Source organism: Rhincodon typus, chromosome 4 (genome assembly GCF_021869965.1).
Source record: "Rhincodon typus isolate 14 chromosome 4, sRhiTyp1.1, whole genome shotgun sequence".
Taxonomy (NCBI): Eukaryota; Metazoa; Chordata; class Chondrichthyes; order Orectolobiformes; family Rhincodontidae; genus Rhincodon; species Rhincodon typus.
In genome coordinates, this window is record NC_063335.1 from 69,090,035 (window position 1) to 69,108,253 (window position 18,219).

At 40.4% G+C, this 18,219-nt stretch overlaps 1 protein-coding gene across 1 annotated transcript in view; it reads right to left on the bottom strand.

Moving 5' to 3' along the window:
- Window positions 1-1,422: 1,422 nt before the first annotated feature.
- LOC109911668 (ASXL transcriptional regulator 3) overlaps window positions 1,423-18,219 on the bottom strand; it is a 269,254-nt gene continuing 252,457 nt past the window's right edge. The window contains exon 13 of the mRNA XM_048596328.1: window positions 1,423-5,094. Coding sequence (XP_048452285.1) covers window positions 1,423-5,094 — 3,672 coding nt within the window. The remainder of the gene's footprint in view (window positions 5,095-18,219) is intronic.

The window sequence follows — 18,219 nt, forward strand, 5'->3', positions numbered from 1 at the left end:
ATTGCATGATGAAAGTGAATTAGAAAGGTAACAAATATGGATGAGCAATGTTAATAGTAACACTATTTTAAATAAATGCAGGCTACGATATTTCTCTGAAAAATATTGTACTTGTTTGCTTTCATCAATTTCCCCAATTTAAAAAAAACATTTTTACGTGTAATGCTTGAATGATCTAACTAATCAAACAAGTTTTATACCAAGTTTCCATTTGGTATACTTGGTTGTAATATTGATGAACTACAACCCTGCTTTGCCTAACATTGCCAGGATAATTACAGTATCATGATACAATTTGGGGTTAAACTAGCCCCAGAAGCAGCTTATGTAAATTATCAGTGCTTTTAAACGGCTAAAAATTACCCACACTGATGAAGACTCAGAGACAGTAGTCTACCTATTATAATGATAAAACTACACAAAAATACACTTAAACTCATGCACATTGTGTTTCAGTCTCAGATGTGCTGACGTCCAGGATCCTGGTGCAGAATTCATTTGAAGACTATAAAACCTACTATTATAAAACTTAAAAAATAGTGCTAAGATTTAACCAAGCTTTCCTTTTATACAACTCATATAGTTTCTGTATTTAAAAACTCAGCTGGCTTTAGTGTTTCAGACATGGAGTATGCAAATTTGTGCATTCAGTATTCTGGCACATAATTAACGTAATTGCTGATTAGTCTGCGATAGACCTAAGAATAGACCTTTGCAAAGACAAACCCTGTAGAATTTTGAACTTCTCTTATAGGACTCTCTCAAATCCTACAAAGAAAGTAAAAAATGCGCTTATCTGTAAATGATAAAAAATCTTTCAACAAACTATTTGCAAACTATTTTAGTATCCAAAAGGATTTTTAACCCTTTAAAAACAGAAATCCTTTCAAAGTAATGTATTTAATATTATATCGCACCTAGAATAAAATATTTCCCATAATTTTATTTTAACTTTGTGTTTTTGGGTTGCTCGCTTATTTGCCATTGGACTGAGAAAGACCGAACACTTGCTCTCACAATGCTGCCAGTAACCTTAATGCTATTCCTGTTGCTAGGAAGACAGAATTATGGCCCTGCTCTTTTTATTGGATGCATACTGCATGGAATTGCCAGTGCAGCCCTCTCTCCCTACCAATTCATTGAGGGCTGAATTGGCATACCAACATATAGCAGTCATTTATAATCATCTACATCTATTGCTAACTCAGCTAGAATTAGAATTTAATGAATGTAGAAAATTCATTAATCCAGAATATAATTGGAATAAACATTATAATCTTGAAACTTTGCGTAGTTCAATGGACTTCTCAAAGGATTTACAAGATACCCTTTACAATTCCTTAGCATGATCATGTACAGTCAAAATCTTGCTATTCCTGTGTTATACATTGGGTGGATATAATTCTTTTGATTAGACATTCTCTATCGTACTACTAAGCATGCTACGCATAATTTTGAAGGCCCTATGCAGTCATCATGGCAGAAGGCTCCACATCCTTTACACATAATCATGGCTTTAAGCCTGCAAGAGCACTTCAATTCTAATTCTTCACCACCATTATCGGAAAATCTATGAGTTGGAACGGGAGTGTTCTGATGAGACAAAGTAATAGTGCTGTTTCCACTGCTTCCCAAAAAACTACCAATGGACTGTTCAATAACAGAAGCAGCTTGTTTTAAATTAGTTCCACTGAAATGTAATGTAGAATAATTGCCATAGAGTTGCTGTTGATGCAGAAGTTTTGAAGTAGCAACCTGTGAAACTGGTTTACCAGACCCCGAGGGCAGAGGAGAAGAAAAGTCAGATTCATTTACTATTTTGCCTAAAAATATATCCATTGTTGGTCCAAAATCCTTTACATGCTCTTTTGTTTTATTATGGTAACTTGCCATATCTTTGACATCCACTGCACAGCCATTGTTTAAGCCCTCAACGGAAAACTGCTCCATTTTAATTGCACTACAGGTGTCAGTTGTAGAAAGCAAACTTGGTCTTTTATTGGTTTCCATAGAAACAGATCTTAGGTTTTGATTAGGTGGTACTTCACATTCGCTTGGAGTCACAAAATGTTTTACAGATTTATTCTGGACACTTTGTTTTCCTCTGCAGCTGCTTTCAGTTTGCTTATTTTTAACACTATTTGAGAAAATGGCATCTGTGCTTTCCTGATCTGTGTCTGTAAATGCAATGATTTGTGTTGTGGTGTTAAATGCTGGGCTGCTTCTTTCCAGAGGTCGGTTGAATGTTAATGCATTTGGAGTGGCATAGGCTAGTGTGGTTGCTGGGGTAGCTTGCAGTGAGGTTTCTGAATCAGCCAATCCTCGCAAAATAACAGATTTTTGGTGAGTGTGCTGTCTCTGTGAGACTGGGACTTCAACATTCAAGCTGCCGCTGTTGTCACTACTGGTCAACAAATTTTGCTCAAAACTGCATGAAGGCGAAGTTCTCTTGTGCTCTTTAAACACTTGGCTTTGAGCGACTTTGTGCTGAATAAAAGTTTTGTTGATCCATTCCTGTTTAAATATTGTCTGCTGTTCCCCTGATTGATCCTCGGCCCACATTTTAACACCGACAGCAGTGAACTGCTTTGCTTGATTAAACCTACTTTGTGACTGTTCTCCTACTGACTTAGCCTGTCTTTTGCTTATATGCATGTCACGGGTTTTGCATTGAATTTGCCATACTGTACCCCATGTATGCCCCATTGAGGCCTGAGGAGTGTGAGGAATATTAATGGTGACATCTCGATCTGCTGTAGTCACTTTGGATTCGGCAGACCCTCGAGAAGGCAACGGAAGTCGATTAATTTCAAGCCTGGCACCCGATCTAAGCTGAGGCAGTACTTTCTCCAACGGCAGATTGCCTTGTAGCAACTGTGTTACAAGAGGGTTATTGGCTTCAACTGATGAAAGGTGACGATTAGTGCCTCCAGGAGCAGAAGTTCTTTCTTGGTTTTCAATAGCTGCTAATGTGAAGGTCTGAGACTCATTTGTGCCTAAAGGTGCTTTAGAACTTTTTCCTTGCAAATTGTCTATCATTGGATTAATTTGAGGGTGATTTTCTATAGCATTACACTTTTCTGGATGCTCTCCCAGTTTAGTTTCAGAGGCCAAATATTGTTCCTCAAGCCTAGACTGGTCACCTTTGGCCTCAACAAGAATACTAAGAGACTCTAATGTTCTTTTTTTTGTATCTGTGGTCTCTTCTGGGTTTGTATAAGTGTACAATTTATCATTCTTTACTGTACCATCATCATATTCTTTATGGGTATTCAAACTGTGTCTTTCGTTAACATTACTCACTAGTTCATTCACACTTTGTGTTTCCTCACTAACATGATGACTACGTTTACTTGGGCCTGAAATAGCTTGCTCCTGGTTATTACTAACCATTCCTTCTAAATCCGTTGAGTTTTTAAGTGTAAAAGTTTGATGCTGCAGATCAGTAAGTTCAAACTGTAGACCATTGGTGTCTGTTGTTTCAGGATGGAGTGTTTTTCCTTGTGAGTCTTTAGATGGTAGCAGTTGACTGTCTTTCTCTTGGTCTGTTAAGATATGACAGTAATTGCTTCTGCTGCTGTTTTGTAATTGATTAAAACAATCTGATTCAAGCCAGTTACTGACAAATTCCTGAGAATGTACTTTACTGTTGAAGGCATCTTCAATTTTAACCATTTCAACCTGGGAATCCAGACCGAAATTTGAAAAGTAGTTTCTTAGCATGGTTTGTGAATTAGCTACAGTGTAACCTATATCAGGATTAGTGGGTCCTTCTGTAATGATAAGAGGTTTCGAAGAGTTTAAAAGCTCAGCATTTGTAATTCTACTACTGTTTTCCTCGAGTGCTGAAATAGATTCCAGATTGAGTGACAGGTTTGTGGAATTTGGGATAGTTTCAACACTGGAGTTAGTAGGCATTTTGATATCACTGGTAAAATTCAAACTATTATTGAAACTTGAAATGCCTGTACTGGTAACAGAGCTACACAATGTGGTGTTACCAACAGACTGACACCCAAAAGCATCATGGCAGTTATTAACTTCATTTTCGTTACTGTTGAGAATGGTCATATCATCACTAGAGTTTGGAGTTGAGCTTTTATTAGGAGAACTTGCCCTGACGCAATACCCAGACAAAACAATACCTTCAGGTGAACATTGTATGGATCTATGTTCAGTGTGAGCTTTGGAAACAATGTCAGCAGAACATGGAGAGACAATATTATAACCAACATTATTAGTACTTGGGACAATAATTTCATTAGTACAACTTGGCAGTGTGTTACTAGTAGCACTACTTGATATGGAATTTCTGTTAGCATGACTTGACGTGACACAATTATCAACACAGCTTTGCGTGCCAATGTTGTTAGTATATTTCTGTTCAATAATATTGTGAGGATACTGTTCCTCGACACTAGAGTTGGGTACAGTGATATTGTCTGTAGAGGTGGTCAGAGCAAGACTAGCAGTGCTTGGCACTGCAATATTGTCAGTGCAGTGTAAAATTGTAGCATTACTGACACAGTTGGATACTGTATTACTGACAGCAGGGTTTGCCACTGCAGCATTATCAGGAGAGTAAGACATAGCACCATTGGTGACACTGTCATCTACTTTTAGAACAGGGGTGTTTTCAGTACAGCATGTTATAAATGTATTTATGGAAGGGATATGCCCTGCTTTAACTATCTCCTCACTCTTTGAAAGGTTGGTGTCCTGCATATCCCTCTCTGCAGTTCTGTCTTGTTTACAAGAGGGCTGTTCATCTGAATGCAGTAACAGTGTTCTTGCAAGGTGTTTTGCAAGTAATTTTGCCTTTGTTTGTGCTTTAATATCTGCCAATGTTCTGGTCTGTCCTCCACTTGATCCTGTATTGCTGGTTCCTCCATCTCCTGCTGTACCAGCTGTTGCTGCTGCAGCTGCCTCTCTCTGTGCTCTAGCCTGTTGTGCTCTGGCCTTGATATCTGCAAGGGTCCTTGCACCTGTATTTCTTCCTCCACCCAGTACAACACTGGGGGATGTCTTCGGACAAATCTGGTAGGATGGATGGCTCTGGATGACAAAAGGAAGTTTGATTCTTGACAAGTGAATCTGATGAAGAAAAGTACCATAATTAGATTAATGTAAATACATTGAAAAATCAACATAGATCTGAGCATCCTGTTATTCAAATTATTTATCTATAGAGCGATGCAATACTCTGTCTGTTCTATTATCTGTCTACTATCTACCATCCTACATCTGTTCAACTTTTGTGCAATTATGCCAATAGTAGATATTCATGATGTTTAATTTTAAAGAAAAACCTGGAATCTACCATTGTTTAAGGGTTTTTTAATTCCCATTCTACAGGAAATTCTGTTTTGAGGAATATCACTTTTACAGTTATCACTTCAATACTGTTTATATTTCCGTCATGTTTTCCAGAATAAATATTTTAAAAGTTCATGAGATCAGGCATGAAGGGTATTAATTAGCTTTATTTGCATAAATTTAATTATTGTCATAGTAACATCAATTTCTGTTTCTTGGAGAGAGAATATATTTGGAAGTAACGGTAATAAAGGATCATCTTGCATCTGCCTACATCAATTGGGATCCTCTCACAACAAGGCTTCAATTAGGGAATTATGATTGCATTGTCAACAACACCTTTTGTTCATTTTAGTGACAAAATAATTTAAGATGGTGAGCTATGAGATAATAAATTTTGGGAAGGAAAGCATGGAATGTTGTCATAAATTTGAAGCAAACATCAGTACCAAAAAAAATTCATGGGAAGTATCATTAAGAACTTATAATAGTGATTTAGAACACCCAGACTTGGTAAGGACACTCAATCAGCTTCAAGACAGGAAGGTTATATTCTTTTAAATTAATTCAGATTTTTGAATAAGTCAATTATAAGATAGTTCAGAGACCTTGATTTTGCAAGCAGTTTCAATAGAGTGTTTCAAAGCTCTTTGTGCTATAATTAGGTCAAGGATGACCTTGTGAGAGGAGTCATAACGAAAAGATATTTTTGATGGATAGGTATAGATTGGGATGTTTCCTAAAGGGGTCTACTTAGACTACCTAGGAAAATGTATCAGGCATTGGCAACCCAGCTAAATTACTGAAGTAAGAACTAGATCCAAGTTAGGGCTAGCTGAGTAAAGAGAGGGCAGGTAATCCAATGGAGGTAACAGAAGAGAATGCAGATTGAAATCACCAAAGATCGGAAGATGTTTTCATTATTACATTACTATTTTGTCTTCATGAAGGAAAGCATTCGACATTAGTTTGGCATTTTCAATTAAACCTTGGCTCAAATTGATGATTCAGTATGTGATTTCAGTGGAAAGTTAAGTTCAAAGGAGTGCTAAATGAGTGTCTGAGCTGATATTTCACATTTTACACCATCGTCCAAGATTAAAACTCCCCCAGTGGTTACTATTCTGCGTCATAGATTAAGCTTCCTTTTTAGATCATTACATTGAATCTAGCGTACCTGACAGTAAAATGCCGTCCCTACTGCCTACCATGAGAGTTCACCGCCACCATCCTGACAGCAGTCTACATACCACCACACGCGGACGTGACGAAATACCCTGGTCGTGATTTACACTGTCACTAAAACACTAGAAGCAAAATTCCCTGAAGCCCTATTCATTGTGGCTGGTGACTTCAACCAAGCCAACCTCAAGTATGTGTTTCCAAAGTACCACTAACACATTTCCGGCCCCACCAGAGGACCAAACATTCTGCACCACTGCTACACAACCAGCAAAGACGCCTACCGCTCAATCCTCTGCCTACACTTTGGAAAATCAGATCGCAGTGCTGTGTTCCTCCTTCCAGCTTAAAAGCAGAAGCTGAAATGGGAAAATCTTTCACGAAAAGAAGTTCAGTGCTGGTCTGAGGCAGCAGAAGACCATCTCCGGGACTGCATGGACTCAGTGGACTGGACCATGTTCAAGTGTTCAGCGGAAAACCTAGACGAGTATACCACCACCATCACCAACTTCATTAGCAAATGCATGAAGGACTGTGTACCAAAGAAGTCAATCCGAGTGTACCCAACCATAAACCTTGGATGAACCAGAAATCCACTCCCTACTGAAGATCAGATGTGCAACATTCAAATCGAGTGACCCAGACCAGTACAGAAAATCCAGATATGACGTCCGCAAATCCATCAGGGATGCCAAGAGGCAGTACTGGACCATGTTAGAGGCCCAGACTCTCCAAACAGACTCTGGCCCTCTATGGCAAGGCCTAAATGACAATATGGAATACAAAATGAAATAGTGTAAGATAGTGGATAAAGACACATCCCTCCCTGACACACTCAATGCTTTCTATGCTCGGTTTGAGCAGAATACCACTGGTATGGCGATGCCTGCCCCGACAGCCCCAGACACACTTGTTCCCTCTGTCATTGCTTCAGAAGTCAGATCAATCTTCCTGGGAGTCAACCCAAGGAAAGACATGGGCCCGGAAGGTGTCCCCGGCTGAGCACTCAGATCCTGTGCAGACCAACTGGTGGAGGTGCTCATTGACATCTTCAACCTTTCCCTTCTACAAGCCAAACTTCCCACTTGCTTCTAGAAGACCACCATTATCTCTGTACCTAAGAAAGCACATGCACTGTGCCTTAATGACTACTGCCCAGTGGCTCTGATCTTTATAATCATGAAGTGCTTCGAGAGGCTGGTCTTGGCCCACATCAACTCCAGTCTCCCAACCTGCCTCAATCCCCTACAAGTTGCCTACTGATGTAACAGGCCCACAGAGGATGCCATATCCCTAGCCTTGCATTCATCCCTGGAACATCTGGACAACAAAGACACCTACATTCTGCTCGTTGACTACAGCTCCGCCTTCAACACCATTATTCCCTCCAAACTGATCTCAAAACTGTGTGGCCTTGATCTTGGCTCTGCCCTCTACAACTGGCTCCTCAGTTTTCTGACCCAGAGGCTGCAATCAGGTAGAGGGCCTGGTGACGTGGTGAAAACAATCTGTCTCTCAATGTTGGCAAAACTAAAGAACTTATTATCGACTTCAGAAAGAAAGGAGGAGAACACTCCCCCATCTTCATCAACAAAACTGAGGTTGAGAGAGTTAACAGCATCAAGTTCATCAGAGTGACAATAACCAACGACCTGTCCTGGACTTCCCATGTAAATGTGACAGTCAAGAAGGCACAATAGTGCCTCTTCTTCCATAGGCGGTTCAGGAAATTTGGCATGTCCGTAAGGTCTCTCACCAACTTCTACAGATGCACCATTGAAAGCATACTGTCCAGGTACATAACAGCCTGGTACGGAAACTGCTCTGCCCAGGACCATAAGAGACTGCAGAAGGTGGTGTCCACAGCCCAGACCATCACAGAAGCCAACCTTCCATCAACGGACTCTATTTAGACGGCTCGCTGCCGTGGAATGGCAGCCAACACCTTGGTAATGACCTCCTACAACTTCTTGCGTCAGGCAGAAGGTACAGAAGCCTGAATACACGCACAAACAGGTTCAGGAACAGCTTCTGTCTGGCCGTTATCAGACTTTTGAATGGACTCTAGCCTCAAATAATGTAACCTGCAATGTTACCTGTATGCCTCTAAGTCTTTTTGATCTGTACATCCTTTGCTTGCTGTGATCTGCCCGTAACGCTCGTAAAAAAAAAAAAACTTTTCACTGTATTTCGGTACACATGACAGTAAATCAATCAATCAATCTATTCCTTTTGCACATTCAGGAGAAAGGTTTTTAATTACAGCAGGTGGATGTGGGATAGAGAGAGGCTTGGGATAGGGTCAGGCCTGTCTTCGTCAGATGCAATTTAGAGGTGAGTACCAAGTGCTGAGCTGTGCTGTTTAAAAAGGCCCCACTCAATTCTCTGGAGCTTACACAATTAAATTTTACATATTTTGGAATCAACCTGTTCTGAGATGTATGACACACCTCTGGAGCAGGTGAAACTTGAACTCAGACCTCCTCACCTTACCTTCCCACAACTCACCATGCCACTTCCATGCCAACTTATTGTTACTTTACAGCCTCTTTGCTCACCACCATCGTCCCTTATTAACTTTAAATATACTCAAGTGCTTATATACCTTTCGAAAAACAATCATCTATCCTCTTTGAGCATTCAATCAAACTGTGATTTCAGGATCTTCCATCTAGGATGTAACATGTGAAAAACAGCCAAACATGCTTAATTACCTAATGATAATCTTTGGGAAAATGTCAACAAACAGTTCATTCCAACTATTTTTAGAGGACTGGGGATTTAAATAACATTACACCATGATGGTTCTACACACCCTTTCCACCTTTCAAGTGTACTGATATCTACTGTAAAAATGGTCAACTCCCACCTGGTGTGTTAAGGCTTTTGCTACAGTAAAATTAGAGTAAATATGAACTCAGCACTGAGTTCAAGTGGCCTTGCGAGTTGGCATTTCCCTCATGGGTGAGTCACACCCTGCCTATATTTCTCTACTGGCATTATTCTAAACTGTAGTCAGGGAAGCCCCCTGAAATCCTATGTAGTGGAGATGAGAATTTCTAGACAGTAGTCTAGTTGAGTTCATCTCCTGCTCTAATCTATTGATGCCACGCTCTACAACAGGTGAGTGGGTTGCTGCTGCTCCGATGGCAGAGTTGACAGTGGAGCACATAAAGCTTGGGCTGGATTTTATAATGCCCCGTTTGACATGGTTTTGGTGAAGGAGCATGTATAATATAATAGATTGCTTCCTCACCAACTTCTTACCGATCCCTGACCCAGTCACCATAAAACAGTAGACAGGTGACAAAATCAGTAGCCTGTCCACCATTTCTAAATAAATAATTAATGGTTTGCTGAGCTGGTTGTTAAGCCAATTGACATGGATAGAATGGTGAATATTGTTGGACTGAGCAGGTTGTCCAGAGTGAGAAAGCCATTTTAAATCCAAATGTTTGTGCAAAGACATAAAGGAAAAGGCCCACATCATTTCTGTGCAATTGGGTGCACACAACACCCCCCACCACCACCCAGATGTTACCCACATTTTGTTCCTTCAGGTTTGGCCTCCAAAATCTTTCCCTCATCTCCTGTTTACTGTGCTGTGAAGACAGCATTCCCCAGGTAAAACGAAAAAGAAAGTCTGCCATGGTATGTCATGAATAGTGGGCTCAGTGGAGAAAAACTGACATGGGGCCAGCTCATTAATCTTGTCAGGATAGGAGATGAGGTTAAAAACTGCTGGAGAGAAATGGCAAAGAAAGAAAAACTGATAACTTGCATGTTAAATCATGGGTTTGAAAACTTATTCTCTCCATTTCTCAGAGAAAAAAAATGACTTCACAAAACATTTTTAAAGAAGGCTTTTAAAAGGCATGTTTCTTTATTTTAAAAGTCTGGGGAATGCACTACTGGAGCTTCTCTGTTAATCTGTCACTTGGCCAACCAAGACAAACAAAACAGGAAATTGGGTGTATTTATCACTTCATGCTCCACACACTGCATTGGAAATCTGAAGAGTAAACAACAAAATACACTAACATAAAACAGATGCACAAAGGAAACAGAGAAACCAGTTCTCGAATTTCCAAACAGCAGATGTACAAGACCTTCTCTCACCTCTTCCAGGCCTTCAAAAACTGATATGAACAAATCTTGGAATTTTTAATGGCCAGCTGGGATATAGAGAATCCCTACAGTGTGGAAACAGGCTCATCGGCCCAACAAGTCCATACTGACCCTGAGAACGTCCCAGCCAGAACAATCCCCCTAATTTCTGAAGAAGGGTCTAGGCCCAAAATGTCAGCTTTCCTGCTCCTCTGATGCTGCTTGGCCTGCTGTGTTCATCCAGCTTTACACCTTGTTATCTCAGATTCTCCAGCATCTGCAGTTCCTACTATCTCCCCCCACTAATCTACACATCCCTGAACACTATGGGCATTTTAGCATGGCCAATCCACCTAACCTGCACATCTTTAGACTGTGGGAGGAAACCGAAGCACGCAGAGGAAACCCACGCAGACATGGGGAGAATGTGCAAACTCCACACAGACAGTTTCCCGAGGGTGGAATTAAACCTAGGTCCCTGGCACTGAAGCAGCAGTGCTAACTGCTAAGCCACCATGCCAGCAGGTCTTATTGTCCATAAATCAAGAACTAGTTATTCAAAACATATTGACACTTGGTAACTTAGTCCCATTCTATTTTATACTAGAAACTAAGCTACTTTATTATTCCAATGAATTATCCTTAGTTGGGGCCATTAGCCACGTCCAGCAGACCAATATAAACATTTTCGTTGAGTGAGGATGATTATATTTTTGTAATCAACCTGTTCAGTGATGTTATTACACACTTCTGGAGCAGGTGGGACATGAACCAGGCCTCCTGGCTCAGAGGTAGCCACTGGAACTAACCCACAAAACCCATACTTGTTTGCAGATCGTTGGATGGACATGAATTAACATTTCATATTTATCTTTTAAATGCTTTTAAAAGTGTTTTTCAAAAGTATATTTGCAAAGTAGTATCTAAACAGCTGCTATTGGAGCCCCAAAATAACAATGGGATAATTGTAACACCTCCTTCTCCAACCCAAGAAAGAATGGCAATTTTGGGGTTAGGTGGGATGTCAAAAATTTTTAAAATTCAAATCCTATCTCAGTCATTTTCAACCCTCTCAACTGCAGCTCTAATGGACATGGGGTCAAGTGGCTTAGCCAACCAACTTAATCACAGGAAATGATTATCCATTTGAATGTTTTCAAGAGGCTGCCTCAGATTTTCCCAGGTTCAACCCTGGCTGGCTGGGTTTGCCAGACCTCAGGAAACACATTAGATAGAGGAATTAGGAAAGCTTTGTGGAAAATCTGTCTCTATAACACTATTTGAGGGCCAAACGAATCAGGAGAGCTTCCTACCCTGTCAGCTCGTCAAACTTACCTGTCCAACATCAGCCTTTCCCTGCTCTTAGGCAAGGTGCCACCTTCTCCTGCAAATGGGCCCCCTATGTGATTGACCATCACCCTCACTGGGAACAGACCCCAGCCAAGGAATTGCTTCACCACCTTACACTCTCACGCTCCTTTTCACCAAGCTACATTTCCTGACTTTCTCTAGAGCTGTGGCTAGAGTGTTTCTGATCCAACAAGGATCCAAGCCTGTCAATTAGACGAATTTGCAGATTTCTCATCCTAAAATTCTTCCCTGACACTCACACCTCAGTAAATTTCAGGACCAATTGACCCTGGCAAAGCAGGCGATAGAAATACTGAAAGAAGCACCAAAACAACAGTATTGAATATAATGCCAATATAGCAACCCATGGAAACAGTAGATACTTTTTAAGCACCATAATTTTACACCATGTCAATTGTGTGAGAAGATTCTGGGAAACTGGGATTGAGCAAGAAAAATCACTCCATTAAACCCTTGCTTATGACAGTATCAGCGTAGCAAAAAGAGAAAATGAAGCACACTCTGTCATCTCACTGAATTATCCATTGATCTATCATGAACTTTCTGAAATATCCCTTTAAACAAATAAAATTAGCCTACGTGCATCAGTTCAAACTTCAGTTTAGCCTTTTTTGTCTTACTTATTTTCTTGGTACCTATCTATTTCTTAAATATTACTAATTTCCATCTTTACTGCTTGGCTAATAAACTGATGAAATGGATTGCTTGCCTGTTATAGAATGTGCCTGATTTTTATTCAATACAGTTCATTAGAATGAAACATGGACAAACTCTATAATGAGCAAGTGATCCACTCCAAAGTTGTCACCTAAACAGCAAAGATGAAAATTATGCTCATATCCTTAACTTCTCCTATTATACCTCCCGTGTCTTGTCAATATCATTTAACAACCTTTTATTTTCCACTTAACACTTTACAGGTGTTTCTGAGTCTGTTCCTATGTGTATATAGAGTCATAGAGCTCTACAGCACAGAAACTGACCCTTTGGTCCAATTCGTCCATGCCAACCAGATATCCTAAATAAATCTAGTCTCAAGTGCCAGCATTTGGCCCATATCCCTCTAAACACTTCCTATTCATATACCCATCCAGATGCCTTTAAAATGTTGTAATTGTACCAGCCTCCACCATTTCCCCGGCAGCTCATTCCATACACGCACCACCCTCTACGTGAAAAGGTTTTGCCCTAGGTCCATTTTAAATCATTCCCTCTCACCTTTAACCTGTGTCCCCCAGTTCTGAACTTCCTTACCCTTGGGAAAAGACCTTCGCTATCCCCTTATCTATGCCCCTCATGATTTTATAAACCTCTACAAGTTCACCCCTCAGCCTCCAACATGCCAGGGACAATAGCCCCAGCCTATTCAGCCTCTCCGTATAGCTTGAACCCTTCAAACCCTTCAAATCTTTTCTGCATGCTTTCAAGTTTAATCATATCTGTCCTATAGCAGGGAGACCAGAATTGAACACAATATTTCAAATGTGGCCTAACCAATACCCTGTACTGCTGCAACAACTTCCGACTCCCACACTCAATGCATTGATCAATAAAGGCAAGCGTACTGTAAACCTTTACTATCCTGTCTACCTGCAAATCCACCTTCAAGGAACTATGAACCTGGGCCCCAAGGTCTCTTTGTTTGGTAACACTCCACAGGACCCTACCATTAACTGTATAAGTCCTGCTCTGACTTGCATTAACAAAATGCAACACCTCACATTTATCTATATTAAACTCCTTTGCCACTATGTGCGTGCATAAATGAAAGTACGTTTGTGCGTCCGTTCTTTTATAAATGCTATCTATCTGTAACATTGTTCCATTCTGCAAGGACAGAGTCATAGAGTCATACAGCTGTACAGCATGGAAACAGACCCTTTGGTCCAATTCGTCCATACCAAACAGATATCTTAAATTAATCGTATCACATGTGCCAGTATTTAGCCCATATCCCTTTAAACCCTTCCTATTCATATACCCATCCATACACCTTTTAAATGTTGTAATTGTACAAGCCTGCGCCACTTCCCCTGGCAGTTCATTCCATACATGCACCACTCTCTAAGTGAAAAGGTTGCACCCCATGTCCCTTTTAAATCTTTCCCCTCTCACCATAAACCTATGCCCTCTAGTTTCGGACTTCACTACCCTAGGGAAAAGACCTTGGTTATTCAGCCTATCTATGCCCTTTGTGATTTTACAAACTTGTATAAGGTCACCCCTCAGCCTTTGATGCTCCAGGAAAAATAGCTCCAGCCTATTCAGCTTCTCCCTAAAGTTCAAACACTACAACCCTGGCCACATCCTTATAAATCTTTTCTGAATCGTTTCAAGTTTCACAACATCCTCCTATAGCAGGGAGACCAGAACTGAACACAGTATTCCAAACGAGGCCTAACCCATGTCCAGTACAGCCTCAACATGATCTCCCAACACCTATACTCACTGACTAATAAAGGCAAGATCTTAAATATTAATTCATCAATTTCATAATGAAGATTTGGTGGACCTATTGTGTTTTCAGCATTTTTAGTGTTTGTTTCAGATTACCAGCATCTAAATTTTTTTTAGCTCCTTTGTTTTTAATTTATTTCATTCATTTTGCTTTGTTCAAAAGCCCCATTTAAACTGAGTGAATATCTTCATTTTCGACTTCAAATGAAAGCTTGAAACACAAATTCCCACTTCTTGAAGTTGTCATTCCATTTTTAAGTGGGACATAATGGATCAGACTTAGTGTGACAGGATCGTAATTTAATTCTGCCGTGGTAGACCTTCCTGATTTAAACTGAATTAATCTTTCACAAACCTGAAACAGGAGCAGAAATATAGCTTAAGATTTACTTAATTGATTGTCTTTTTTGTGATTTCTTTACTCATTACTCTTTTCATATTTTCTATACATACCCATCTGCAGCCATTAAGACTAATCAGCACGATTTGTTGAATTAATCTTGTGTGAGCAAACCATTGGTCAAATTTTACCATCTGCACCATGAGATCATTTTCAATTTTCAATTTTTTTTAACGTTAAAAAAGCAGTGATAGAGACAAATGCAAGCAGGTGAGAATGTAAATAAGCAAGAGCACTATAGGTACAGCAAATATGCGTGGCTCAGGTAACCTTGCTCCATTTCATACTTCAGTCATTTTCATGAGGATGGAGGGAGGGAGAAGGGCTTAGTTCAAGATTATTCCTATTAAGGAGGCATTATGGCCTCTTTGAGAGTTTGTCTCCAGTAAGTTTGTTTAATGTTCAGTGAGTCAGCCAGCCAGACTTTAACAGATGTTGGTTTTTACACCAACTTCATATAAATGCAAAAATTGAATTTGTGGTGGAAAGAGTATAAATGTGAGCGAAATGGTTTTTTTTGCAGTTCATCATTCAATCTGTAGCATGAATTGTATCTGTATTATTGAAAAAAGACACACATTGCTGAAGCTTTTTATCTTGCACTAATCAGGACATTTTGCAAGAAATACCAAAACAATGGGAGAACAACATTAATGTATGGGAGAAAAAGTGCAGATTGGTTCGTAAGTGGACGCTGGTTTGTAGAGGTGTTGTCATGAAGAATGTACCAATGAATGATGACCAATAGGTAACTGCTGAGCTTTGTTTACTATAAGCACAAGACAGTAGCAAAGAAACCCTTAGCCAATTTTTGAACTAGGACATCAACGAATGGGAGCTTATTTGACTGCTTCAATTCAAATGTGAATTTCAGTGCAAGATGAAGTCTATTAAGATGTGTAAAGAAATTCTTACTTCAACTGTGCTGACATACATTCTCTGGTTCATTTATTAGAGCAATTCCTTGATCAATGAGGCCACCTGCCTGGTTTTAAATTTAAACAAAGCATACCGGTTGACTGTCAGTCATTTTACCTGATGCATTCTACATGGCAACACCCATACCATTTATACAATGCTTGCCTATCAATCAGCACTCTCCTGTCATGCAGTATAAATGCTGTTTTCACTTTGATAATTTTGAATATTGTCTGATGATTGCAAGGTGGAAAGTTTTGCAAAATATGTCTTTTTCAGTACTACTGAACTTCTGTTTGACCAAATGATTAGCTGTAAGTACATTCATTGAGTCATGATAATGCTGTGATTGGAACATGTAACTTCTCATTAAACAATGGACAGGAAATTAGAGGTTGGGGTAATTGTTTGCACCCTCCAGAAGGAAGGTTCTCAGTGGCCAGAAAGAAGGTCAGCCTTTGGTCATGACGTGCTCCGGGCAGGGTTGAACTTCTGAGAATCAGACTTCTGTCCTTCACTGGGAAGGAACTCCCAACTCGGCAGGAGCCAGCCATTCAGATTGGCAGTGCCGGAGCTCAGTAATGGACACTATCACCCTCCTGTGCTCTCCTCTGTAACTTCATTCCCTTCAAATCCTTTCATATTCCTCATTTTCAAATATTTATTCCATTTTCTTTCAAATAATGTTCTAGCCTCTGCCTCAATCACCATTAATGAAGAAATGCACTTGTCCAATAGTTTTCAGTTCAAACTTTGTCCTTTTAGCATTGGCTGTTTTAAGAAAGGGCATTCTCTGGATGATCTGGCAAATATTTATCCTTAATTAACATGACTAAGAGAGAATACCTGGTTATTATCAGGTTACTGCTTGAGGAACCTTGTTTTGCATAGATTGCCTTTCATCGCTGCTGGATTGCAAGATGACTGTACTTCAATGGTATTTCATTAGTTGTAAAGCATTTTAGAACATCCTGAAGTGATGAAAGGTGTAATTTTGAGTGAGAATCTTTATCTTCACTCCACTCTTCCATATTCACCCTCAAGAAGAAATAATCTTTTACTGTTTACTCACAGTTAAGACCCCTGGGTTCACTCATCCTTCTTTCAGCACAGCTCCCTCTATCCACATTGCTGTTGCTCCCAAATCTGCTGCAAATGCTGGTCGCCATACCTGCTGTAATCCCCCAGTGTTCCTTACAAAACTCCAATGTTCAAATATGCAAACTCTCTTTGTCTTTCTGCCCAAGCTTCAGATCCCATGCCCTGAGTCCAAATTCCTCAACAGTTCTCAAGCCAAACCCCTTACTCACAAGACAAAGTCCTTGTCCTAGGTCATGTCTGCTCTAGCTGGAAGAGTCATTCAGTAATGTTACAGAGTTGGACAACTATTGCCATGGCAGGAAATTTAAAGCACAAAAGTTATCTACCAGCAATATCTAACCCAAGGCTCTGATTGTGTGAATATTATAAAATGACCCACAGCCAGAGAAATTGGGCCTGACAGTAAATTGGCCAAACTATATTAAACAGCAACTATTGGCTACACAGAACATTGGAAACCAAGGCCAAAGAGGTCATAAAAGTTTGGGGGAACCAGTTACAACCAGCTTGGGGGTTATATCTTGGAGGACAATTGATCAGACTTCCAGGCATCTTTACTTCCAGCCAGTGCCTGAGGATGTTGGCACTACCCCATTGGATGCTTTGAACCCTACTCATGACCCCATTAGTCAAGGGCCACAGAACAATCAGGAAGGTCTGGAACAAGGGAGACTAAAATACACAGCTGAAAGCCATCCCCTCAGCGAAGACAGGCAGCAAGATCTGTGGTGGAAGACTATGCAGCAACAAGGCGTAGCTTGGCTGGAGGTGAGATGGACAGAGCCCGTGGCATCCTTCATATATGCCTGGACTCTCACTGCCACCACACACGGTCTCAAAGCATCTCCTTCTAAAATGTGCCTTTGCAATGAAGATCTGGAGACATGCAGTGATTTCTGTTGATGTTCATCCCAAGCAGTTCCATACAGTGGACTATTTGCTTTACGGTCTGCTCCCTGAGATGCACACTGGAACAAACATTAACAGCGCCTGGAAGACCACCATCTCGTTGAAAGACACTTTTTAGTTTTCCCAAAACAAATTGGTCTTCCAGCATAAAGAATTGATCTCGATCAAGTGTTTCAGACCGGCATTTTCCAAGGTCCAGGACTACATGCTGAGGGATGCACTAAAGCTTGGGGCAGCTGTCACCAAGGGGGAGTGGGGAAAGATCACTGTCTAAGGTCTTTCTGCCAAAATGCAGTGAGGGTCCGTTCAATTCTAAGACCCTTTCTTTGCCTCAAAATGTATGTTAAGTAGTGTCCTGCATGAGTAGGAAATGTTTCAGAGATAGTAGGAACTGCAGATGCTGGAGAATCTGAGATAACAAGGTGTACAGCTGGATGAACACAGCAGGCCAAGCAGCA